The following is a 12254-nucleotide window of genomic DNA, read 5'->3' as shown; positions in this document are numbered from 1 at the left end:
CCAGCCACTTAAGCATCTACACATGCGTTGGTATGCAGTAAATAACAGCATTGCAGGATAGTACTTGTATTTACAAAAACCAACCTTGCAAAATGAACAAAGTATTAATCACTCATGCATATGAAAAACCAAATCTGAGTCTCATAATATGGTATTGAATAAACACCTCCAAACAGTCATATTAGATTGGAATGGCATAAATCAGTGGTACTCAACACTTTTGTCTTGTGAGCTGGAGCTTGTCTATCTGCAGGCTGGATCTGGTAGTTCTGAGGCAGGTGTGGTGGTCCACATCTGGCCACATGAAGAGGGGTGAGGGATAGCTCGGCTGGGAGGGGAAGGGGGCCTGACTCACCTCAACCCAACCCTGGTGGGGGAAAGGTGGCATGGGGGAAGAAGGAAAGGTAGAGAGGGTGTAGCTTAGCCCTGCAGTGGAAGGGGATGGACAGCCACAACCTGGTGTTGGTTGTGGGGGAGGGGACGTGGCCTCATCCCAATCGGCTGTGGGGGTGGGGGAGGAGGAAGAAGGGGGGGTTGAGCTACATGGGTCTTTGGGTTTGGGAATCTGACAGGGGGGTCGTCTTAATAATGGCCACTGCCCCCCCACTGCCAAATTTTCTGACCTATGGGGAGATCAGGGGATCAGATGTGATGGCTCCGCAGGCCACAACTGGCCCGTGGGCTGGAGGTTGAGCACCCCCGGCATAGATTACACTTCAGAAAAAATGGCTAAATACAGAGATCAAAACTATAAATCAAGCCATTTTGTCATGACATACCACTGCTGCAAACAGGGAAGAATAAATAGTCTCCTCTTAAATTCTCTTCAGTTGATATTTTCCATTGCAAGTATGTTAACTTATTGAAAATTACTTTCTTAAAGCAAAATATACATGACAGATTAAAGTGTTTGCACGAAATGAAATTGAACTACATGATCCTGGAAGTCCCTTTCAACTCTTTGAATACCAAGTTCTGCAAACTTTGTGATGACTGGTCAGAAAAAAAGCCCATTCAGAGACTACAGTTGGTGACATACTAGTCCGATACTCCAGCACAAACATTTCCTTTTGAATGTTCAAGGAGGAAGGATCAAATCATGCAAGGAATATTTTTTGCAAGATCTCTATCCTCCAGACCTTAAATTTTCTTTGTGCTCACTTGCAGGGCATGCTCTGTCTTTTACAGGATTGGGCTCTTAATTTTTCAGGATATTTTGCATAGTCCAAATGATGCCTGTCAGACTGCCTTCTCCCAAGGGAGCAAATAAGTGAATTTACAATTCCATTATTGGTCCTCATTAAAGGAAAATCCATTGTACAATAAAGAGTTCTGTCAAATAAGAGCTGAATGGAAACCCTCCCCCACTCTTTCTTCATACAATTTTAAACCTAGCTCTGCAGAGGTGAAAAGCGAGCTGTATGTAAGCCTGTTAAAATACTGGATTTGTTACTAACGCTTAACAAAAATCTCTCTTACCATCCTGTTGATACGGACAAAGTCTTCAGGCTTCTTTGCCCAAGGGGGAAGCTCAACATCATTCACAACAACTTCATCTTCTCTGACTCCTAGATTATATCCATTACTGTTGACAAACATCTCTGGTAGATAGTAAAACTCTGGAATTAATTCCTGGTAGGGAAAAGCACAGCAGGTTACACTGCATAAGTAACAAGGCAGCTGAATGATACATTCCGTTTTCAGCATTTCTTTTTCTGTCACAGTAACTTTATAAGATAACTGTTCCTATTTGAGCAAAATAATTTCTGCATTATTTATAATTTTGTGGACAAGAATAGTTTTGTAATCCTTTTCTTGTATTTAATTTTGAAAAGACATTGCATAATAATATATTGAACAGATCTTGATTTAAATATCAATCCATTTCCATAAATTATGAGTTACAAGAGCACGCAAGTTAGTAAACTAGGAAATTATACCAGGATTGTACACAGAAGAAATTTTCTCTGATCATTCTTAACATATTATGCTATACCTTTTACCGCTATTTAACAAAACATTTTAAAGGATGAACCTGTCAAGCTTTTACAGAAAGGAATGCTGGTAATGTAAGTTTAATCTTAATATTACTTTACCAATATACTATTAATATTATCTACTGTATTAATAAAGATATCACTTAATTTTATGGGCAAAGAGGTGGTGGTTTGATTACATGAAGCAGAAAAAACAAATTAAACTTAGCAGACTTTTCTGCAGTCAGAGCAATAAAAAGATGTAAACAGAAAGAAAGCTGCCAGCACATCAAAATTCCTTTAAAACTGAAATATGTGCAACTTGAATTGAGAATTCCTGTAAATGGAAAACAAAGCATATCTGTGCCTGTATTAATATTTAGTTAGTGCCTAGTGTGAAGTTTATAACACTTTGAAGAAGTTTAAGTAGAAATACTATGACTTTTAGACCATAAATTTCTGCATTCATAGATGTCTGTTATTTAAGTGGCTTGTACTGAATTACTATAATAGAAAAAAGCTGTACATTTAAAGCCCCCCATCTTTTTCTCTAATATCTAGATAGGGATTAAGTTCACCAAATGACATTGTTAAAAGCATTAGGGCATTCAGTTGTGTAACGTGATCAAAACTGATGACACAGCACCTGAAACCTGAATCTCTTTGTGGTCCGTTCAAAGGCTGCAGATACACAGAGCATAAAAAATCACCACAGACACTAAAGTATCTAATTAAATCTGATCTGCAACTCTATAGAGAATAGAGCAGTTAAAGCAGATGAGGTCTTTTCAAGTTTTACCATTAAAAAATACATGAATGTTACAGTTTTTAGTATTTTACTAGTGCAACTTATCTTGTTTTTTATACCATTTGTACTGTATTACAAAATACATGAATTCAATTAGACTAACATATACCATTAATTAATATCTAGCCAATGTAAAACAGTAATCAAATGAGACATGTCTGATCTTGCATTAACAGGTTTTTACATAATTTATTAGCTACATGAATCTATACGTTTAAAAAATATTTCACACAGTAAAAGGTAAACCAGTGCTGTATCTAAAAACATGAGCATCTTTTTGAGAGTAAAATAAAGTTGACTACTGACTGGCAAGCCTAACTTGGCTATATTATTACCTCTAGTTAGTTTACCTCTGAAGAAACCTAAAAAAGGGTTTTTCATTCTGATATGGTTGAAAGCATATTCTTTCCTCTCCTCGTGACCCTCCATCCATGCCTTCTAAGACTGTTGAGGGACTCTATGGCCACATCCAGACCAGCACAGATGTTTGGTTCCCTAAGGACAAGTAGTAGTGGCACACCTTGTGCTGCAGCTACTTGTCCCCAGGGAACACCCATGCTATATGCATTTTGGCACACAGTAAGTTACCCCAAGGGCGGTAGGGAAGGCTGAGGGGCTAGCACTATGGGGTCCTGCGGATCTCCCAGGGCTGGAGCAGTGGCGATTCTGCTGTGTGGAGCCTGGCTGGCAGCCACAGCATGGCTCTGGGTGGCACTGGCTCCACTTTTCAGCAGCGCATGCTGCCCGTGTGTGCGCTGCTCCAGGGTTTTTTTCCGCAGGCTTTTTTGACCCCTGGATATCTGGAACAGCATGTGCACGGGCAGTACAACCTTGCAGCATAGAGAACACCCAACTTTGTGGCATGTAGCATGGAAGATGTGTGCCCTGTGAGCTCCCAGCCCAGTGCCTTCCCCCTACCACTGCTGTTGCTGCCAAGGTCTCCAGGCTCTCCCTTCCTACTCGGGCCACCTCATCCTGTCCTATTGCTATTTTCTAAAGCATAATCAGATATGTATTAAATATCAGTCCTGGCACTGAATCTTGTGGCATCCCACTGAAAACTGGTCACTTTGAAAACTGGTCATTGTTTCCTACCCTATTTTATGCCTCTTATTGGGCAGGTCTACACATGCATTAATGTGCCATAATGTGCCTGTAATAACAGGTACTAAATGTAATGCACCATAATTGGTGCTACTGAACAGTAGCACCAGCACGCATTCTTTATGTGATGCTAATGCACAGTTGACTAATTCTACTGAGCATTAGCACAGCTTTTGCCATGATGCACTAATGTACAGCAGAATTAGTCAACTGCGCTTCTAATGTCTTGTGTAGATGTGCCCACTGAGTCTCTAATTTATAATAACATTTAACTTCTTACTTCAGAATATCTAGTTTTTCTTACTCCCCCTCTACACATGCAGGTAAATGTGTTGTGGGATCTAATGCGCGATTCACACAATTGTGCATTAGTTCCCATCATGCCTTATTGCCACTACAGGGGGAGCCTAACCCCAGACTCCCCCTGCACCAGCAATAAACAAGCTCCTGCAGCTAGGAGCCCCCCTCACTTAAGGGTCTTCCAGTCGTGGGGGTGCCCAGGGTACCCCTGGGATTGGAGGATCACTGCAGGGATGATCCCACCACTCTGAGGGTGCAGGGAAACCCCCAGGGCCCAAGGATTGCTGCAGGGGCAATCCTCCTACCACGGAGGTATGGAAAAACACCCAGGGCTGGATAATCACCACAGGATGATTCCACTGGAACTTCAGAGAGTGGGGAAACCCATGGGGGCATAAGATCACCACAGGGTGATTCCCCCACTCTGGGGGTGCATGAAAACCCTGGACCTGGGAATCACAGCTATTTCAAAGCCTAGGGCTTGGGGTATATGAAACCCCTGGACCTTGGGGATCCCACCTGCCACAATCCCTAGGGGCCAAGTGTTTTTCACTGGGCATCGTGCACCCCGATACATGTGGAAATTAAAGCTCACTAGCACTCAGCTATAAAGTTAGTACACATTTTTAAGGTATAATTTTATAGCTGGTTAGAGTTTTTTTATTGTGTAATACATACTTTGCACATGTAGTTGGTCTCCCAGGCTAGGGACAGATGTTCAAAAAGCCTAAGTCTGAATTGATTCAATCTTTGCAGGTTAGTTTAAGCTGGCTAGGTTAAATCAGTTTTGTAACTGGACAGACATCCCAGAAATGCAGACACATGCCTGCAGTGGCTCAGGCTAGAAGACAGGGGATACTAGAGCAGCCCTCCCTTCCTTCCACAGCATGGAGCTGAGAGTGGAGTGGCCAGGCTCCAGCAGGATGCTGTGATTAGCCCAGCAGGGAATTGATAACAGTGTTTATCACCCAATTAAGAAAACAACAGAGGGACATTACCAGCTACTTGTTGATTCTGCTTGTTGATTCTACCTGTTGGTTCAGCATGGAAAGTAGACAGCATATGGTCTACTAGCTAATACACAGATACCTCATCAGCAAGGCAGAGGGGAAGTGGGAATTCCTGCTTAGCAAGGAGTGGTGGTGGTATGGGGAGAAGCAGCCCACAGTCTCTGGAGCTCCAGCCAGGAAGCAGAGGAGAGGGACCAGCCCTGCTGTGGAGTAGAAAGCCATGCCCAGCCCAGAGAGTATGCTGGGATGCTGGGAGAGTCTGGTTTATCTTAAACCAGCAAAGGGTCTGGGACAGACATTGCATTAACCGGTTTGAGCCAAATCAGTTAAATCCGATACTACATTCAACCAGGTTTATCTCAAACCGGTTTCAGTCATTCTCAAACTGGTTTATGTGCACTGAATGTCTGTTCTGTTACAGGTTTAAACCAGTTTCTGATCACTTAAACTAGTTTATGTGTAATATCCATCCCTAGTCCAAGTATTTATGCAATTAACCAGTTCATTGCACAATACCTGTAATGTATAGGGGGGCCCTAAAGGCTGTTCTGAGGAATTTTATCAAAGGTTTCTTGAAAGTCCAAATGAACATCAGTTGGTTTTCCTTCACCCACAGATTTGTGGACATGGCTAAGGTATTAAAGTAGATTGGACAATTATGATTTTCCTTCACAAATGTAATGACGGTTTGTTTTATCATGTTTATCTAGATGTTCTAGAATTGTTTTCAAATGCTGCTTCAATGTACTGTTCTGACATAGATGTCTGGTCCTCAGTTTCCAGTGACATCCCTAACATCTTTTTAAATATATATGTAACATATATTAATTTCCAGTCCTTTGTTATTTGGTTACTAGGCATATACTAAAGCTTCGTAGGGCCAGATTCTATTCCAAATGGATTTAAGAGTCTAATTGTGATTCTATTCCACATGCTTGAATCCATGAAAAACAGCTAATGGAAAAGGATGATGAGTGTTACACCTCCTTGCTGCTTTTTTGTGACTCAGAGTTAAGGGCAAGATGTTACAAAAGTTCATGACTAAAGAATTTTCAGGACTTGAACAGGGTGGGACAGAATTACACTGTGGTGCCTAAATCTACTTAAACATCTAATAGATGGAATGGAATCTGGCCCCTAGTCTAACAAGCTTAATTTATGCTTAAATCTAACCTTTTAAATACTTCATATTCACAAATAATGTTAAATTTGTGAGAAGTGAGGATAATTTGGAACCCAGAGAAGTTCAGTCCTACTGATATATTCAGTTTAAGCCAAAGTTTGTCCATGTTTGACTATATCCCTTCAACTTCAGCTTTTAATTAACACATGTTAAGAAAAGCTTTAACAGCCACTCCTCTGCCTGGTAGGGACTAGACAAAACTCTCATTTAAATTTGTCAAAATTAAATTTCATCACAGCCAGAAAGCAATAGGAAGTTCATCTTTAAGGTGAACACAACCCCAAACCACCTCCAAAATTTGCTAGCTTGGAGATCAGCAGGGTATATGAATGCAAATCTAGCATGAAGTAGTGTAAAACTATCTGTCTGAACTGTGCAATGACTCCCTCTAGAATATACCATTTTGGCTTATTATCCATAAATATTGGAAGCCATGGTAGATTACTTCCAAGCTGTGCATACCAAATATTATAGTTACAAAATCTGAATGCATTGAACTCTGTTTCATTTAATTAAATATTTGCAACCTAGGCTAAGTACAGACAGTGAAAAAGCCCAAAGCTTTTTGAATCGATTCAATCTTCACAAGTTAGTTTAAACTGCGTAAATTGAACTGATTAGCAAGTGAACAGACAGTCACTTTTGATTCCAGAAATGCAGCCACATGTCTGCAGTGGCGCAGACCAGAAACTAGGGGGAACTAAACCATGCTTCCCTGCTCAGCTGTAGTAGATAGTTTAGGCCAAGCCTAACCTGCCCACCCTGTGATAGGGGAGGTTTGTGGGGGATGTGCAAAGCGTCTGGGAATGAGTGTGAGTTAACTTGAATCTTGTGGGGATCAGGGACAGGTCAATAAAGGGACTTAACCTAAACTAGTTAAGTATGATACTATATCCATCCAGATTTATCTTAAACCAGTTTCAGCCATTTTGAAAGTAGATTATATACCACATGGCCATGATGGATGAAAATCACCTACCAAAGGCAATGCTGTAGGGGGAACTGATGATGGGGAAACGTGACAGGGGGCCCCACGCAAGCGCTTCCAAGACACTCTGAAGATGTCCTTTTCTGCCTATGGTATTGATCACAAATTGAGGGAAACACAGGCTGCAGACTGGGATGCTTGGCAGCTCCAAATCAAAAAGGCAACAGCCTTCTTTGAATGTCAATGCAGAGCCTTCACTGAGGAGAAGAGGAGTAGGAGGAAAGATACACCCTCATTTAGCGATCAGCCATACATGTGTAACCACTGCAGCAGGATTTGCCTCTCTGCAATTGGACTGATTAGTCACCAGCAGGCCTGCAACCAATGTGGGCAGTTATCTTTCTAACATTTTCATCTGCATGAACCGCCAAGATGTGCACTGAACTTTTGTTATATTACAGATCTGAATTGGTTTCTGATCACCAGGGATCCAGGTTCTCTTCTTAAAACCTCCACATTTTCTGATTAAACAACACAAAATCCACATTTGTCTGTGATTAAAATTAAATGCTACCTGCACTGGGTCCTGCCCACCAGGCTGCAGAGGCCCCAGGGGAAGAGCAGCAGGACAGGGAACACTAAGCCTGCAGTGGGCAGCACATATCTGCCCCCGCCCCATGCACAGATCTAGGAGGGCATGTGCCTCTCCCCCATTTCCTCCCCCCAGAAGTGCGCACAGTGGTAGGGAGCTAGCCTCCTCACCATCTCCTGGATGAGCTGCCCGTGGCTCTTTCCTACTCCCTGGCTAGGTCCTGGGGCTGCACATTCCCTTCCTAGCCCCAGGCCTCCACACAATGCCCTGCCCTATACCTTCTCAACCTTACTGTGGGGGCCTCAATCCAGCACACATGCATGTGGTGCCCCCTGTGGGCTGGAACTCTACCTACCTGCAAAGGGAAAGCTGCCATTTTCCACATTTTTCTCCTTTAAAGGAGAAAAGCCAACAACTAGGACTCACCTTTCTGCCTAGGTCTGCCCTCTTGCAGCAGGTCCTGCCTGCTGGGCTGCGGAGGCCCCGAGGAGAAGGCAGCAGGGTGGGGAGCCCTGAGCCCACAGGCAGGCTGTGTGTGGGGAGTGAGGGGCACTGGTAGGGCCCAGGAAGATGTGGGTTGGGAATGACGGGCACCAGCAGAGCTGTGGGTCTGAAGTGAGGGGCACCAGGCACAAGGGCACTCTAATTTTCTCTTTTAAAGGCAAAAAAATCTGCGCTTTTCTCCTTAAAAGGGGAAAATCCATGTTTTTCTCTTTAAACGGAAAACATCCACATTTTCCTGTGGCAAACAGAAAACGCAGATCCCTGCTGATCACTTGTAGCAGTTTATGCGAAATTCCCTAGCCTTGAAGAAATACTAGAATGACCATCTTCCACTGACTTCATAGGTTGTATTACAGAAACTAATACGTTAGCTGTTCCAGCCAGTATCTCTAATTTCTTGTCCATGTATATGTGTTCTACAACTCGCCACAAAACATGGACTACCACAAATTCCAGTTTCTGCACATTGGAAGAGAACCGCTGCTGAAAAAGCTCATCATTAACATAGTAACAGCAAGAAAATCTCAGAATACCAGTAACAGGATCTGAAGTATCAGTATGGTATGCATACCAGAAGCTGGGACCTACTAGTCTAGTTACCCCAGGAACTTGTGTCTGTCAATACTTTCTCTAAGCAAGCTGCTTGTTCAAGCTATGAAGTATTTAACTGTTTGAAACAGATGTGGTTGAGAAACTGTTTTCAGAAAAAACATCATTTTCAGCGTGAAAAAAATTAGAGAAAGCCAAATCTCAAAGAACTATCTGATTAAGTTCCAGCCACTTTGAACAGTACAAGAGTCTACACAGCTCAGCAGAAAATGGGATACCTTCTATATTGTAACACAAAAAGCATCCTTAAAACCTGTGGCAGCCTGTAGGTATAAAATGGGCAAATGCAGAGAAAAGTGACATAAATAATAAATATTAAACAAAAAAGGCAGCTATTAAAGATTTTTTTTACTTTAAATATATATTATTGTATTGTGTTCAACCTAAGTATAATTTTGTATAGTGATATTTACTGGCTTCTTTGCTATTGCCAAAATGTATCAAAGAGTCCAAATAAGTCTTTCAGACTGTATAACATGTCATGTGTAATTTCATACAACAATAAAGTTCAAAGAGTTAATAAAACTGGGGATTCTAGTGATCTAAATCCATTTGCAGTAATTTCTGTCTAGTTCTCCTTGACATTTCACAAGCTGGTAACCTCCTCTGTTCCCCTTTCATTCACACTTCTAATAAGACAGGTTAGCTTTCTATCATTTAATAGTCAGCTACCTTTCAAGCAGCCCTTGCAGCTTGGCTCATCTCAAATGAAGAATGATTCAGTAAAGCTACCAAGGGGTGTAAAAAAATGGTTAAATGAATATTATAATAGACATTTCATGTCTGTAAATGTGATCTCTAGTTTATTTTAATAGCTATTCTAAAACCCCAAGGTATAGTTAATAGTATTATATGCATGGTGTCTCTGTATGAGGAAACATCCCAAAACACATTTTCTAATTTATAAGCTTGTGACAAATCCAAGCTGCTGAGAAATTAAACTTTAAAAATATGTCTTGGGGTGATAGAAGACCACTATTAACACTATCATAATTGTATACCACTTGCATCAAATCTGACATTTCAGTTTAATATGTTTTGCTAAGAATATACCATTTTATGGTCTCCCAGTGAAATCAAATCCAACACAGACGTTTTCACTTTTCTAATATAATTCACTGCAAGGTTTTAAAGCTGCCATTTCTTGTTTTTTCTTTCGTTCTTTTTTCCCCCAAAAGGTTGATCCCCTGGTGTCCATTAATTCCATAAAAGCCTCATATTGGATCATTGAGTCAGTCATGAGTACCTCCATTAACTATATTAATTTACACTGTCACCTTAATGACACTATGTCATAGCTACCTTTTCTGACATCTACATGCTTCATTCAAAAAGTAACATAACAAGTTTGAGAGGCATTAGGAAAGATTAGTGCCTGAACAGCAGATTCTTTAGATGTCAATGTTACCAAAAACTGGAGGGGGGAGTGGAAGGAGGGGGGAAAAAAAGATGTGAAAGCTGACTGGCCAAGTTATGGTCATTTCCGGGTGACTTGTTTCCTGAAAGGTCACCCTACTAACAGTCATTCTTCTTCCAGCTTGTACTGATTACCACAGGAGAAGGTCGACATTAATAAAGGGAGACACAATAAAATAAACTATTTTATCTAGGTTCTCCCTTGTGTGCTACCATGCTAATATAGCCATACTGTATTAATTCTGTTCTATTCAATACAGGTGAATGAGTCTCTTTGAAAATAAACCCAAACAGCATAAAAATACTGAACAAAAACATGTAAGTAAATCTTTAACCATCTATTGCACATAATTCTCTGACTATGTTTTTCAAAGGTGGTGTACCCTATGCCATGATCTGTGAGGTGGCATTAAATGGAAATTACTGCATGCTTTTTTGGATGGCTCAGATTACCACAACCTTATTTTCATTATCTAAATGTGAAAAAATTAAGCTCATGAAGACACTGAATGCACATGTATGCGCATGCACACAGAGAGAAAGGGGAAGGGTGGGCAGAGATTGAGAAGGAGAGGAAGACAACTGCAGTTTTTCAAAATAATACATGCAAATGGCAGCTGCCTGTTTTTCATTATTTTAATAGTGTACTAAAAAAACTGGGTTTTTTTAGAAGATACATATTAAGGCTGGAGGTGAAACAATTGAGCAGAGTAATGCTGTGGAGTTTGTTTCTGCTGCTTAGGAATTTAATATTACAAACCAAAATTCACAAATAAAAAGATTAGCTCATTCATTTTCTTTCTCCAAATAAACCTCAAAATACTATCAAAACAGTTTTAATTCAAAGTCTGCTTTTCTATCATAAATTATTTCAAGATCCAGGTCTTTTATTAGACCAACAAAAAAACTTAAGAACATTCAGGTATTTTATTGACTATATGTACAATGTATACCGCACATAATTCTATTCAATTTTAAGGATGTTACACTTTATTTTTAAGGACTCTGTGATCTTTACCATTGTAATTATTCATTAGGTAGTCTCTCTCATATCCATTAGGTAACCTCTCTACATCTAGTTGCTCTCACTTTCATTTCAATGACTTCCAGATTTATCATATATGGATTAGAATTTATCAGGTAGCTAAATATGGATCGCCAATTCTTATTCAATTTAGTTTTCTTTCAAAATAGGCTCTTCAAATGTAACCCTATCCAATGTTTAAAGACTAAAATCAGCATTGTCAGAATGTTACAATAGCGCTAACAATCTATATTAGAGATTAAGAATCTTGCAAGAGTATGTGATCCAAATGGGCAAAAGTATATTAAGTATTCCAAGCAGCAGCACATTAGATCTCAAGAAATGGGATAGTTCTAGCATTAAGAATAGTTTCTTTTCCTTTCACCTTGTAGAATGAACTTTAAGGCCTCAGGGAGAAGTTGGCCCTGATGTCATGGCACTGAGAAATGTAGTTCATTAGTATCTTAAGCTACAAACAACAGCAACAATTAGCTGCTATACCCATTCTTGATTTATCACTAAGAAACACAAGACTTTAGCGATGAAAAGGGCCTAGAGGGTCAACTAGTTCATCCTCTTGCCAATTCATGATTGTCTCTACTATATACTTTCTAGTGCTTTGCAGTCTAACTATAAGAATCCTAAGTAAGAAGTTTTTCTGCTTTCCTTAAGAAACTGATCTACAACCAAACAAATGTCCCTGCTCAGTAAGTTTTCATGTTACATTGCCTAAATTATCCTTTTAAAATTTTCATCTGATTATTCTTAGCTGTATCTCTTTGTTCTGTGATAAACAATTC

General features: G+C 40.3%; 1 protein-coding gene across 3 annotated transcripts in view; it reads right to left on the bottom strand.

The window, feature by feature from the left end:
- Positions 1-12254, bottom strand: part of LOC109302590 (neurobeachin-like) — a 494933-nt gene that overhangs the window by 105580 nt on the left and 377099 nt on the right. For all 3 annotated transcript variants that reach the window (XM_019524185.1, XM_019524186.1, XM_019524187.1), the window contains exon 12: positions 1480-1632. In XM_019524185.1, the coding sequence (XP_019379730.1) occupies positions 1480-1632 (153 nt within the window). The remainder of the gene's footprint in view (positions 1-1479; positions 1633-12254) is intronic.

The sequence above is a fragment of the Gavialis gangeticus genome, unplaced genomic scaffold (assembly GCF_001723915.1).
Source record: "Gavialis gangeticus isolate Ggan-Ray unplaced genomic scaffold, GavGan_comp1, whole genome shotgun sequence".
In the NCBI taxonomy this organism is placed as follows: domain Eukaryota; kingdom Metazoa; phylum Chordata; order Crocodylia; family Gavialidae; genus Gavialis; species Gavialis gangeticus.
Note: the sequence above shows the minus strand (reverse complement) of the source record. Positions and strands in the feature narration are given on the sequence as shown.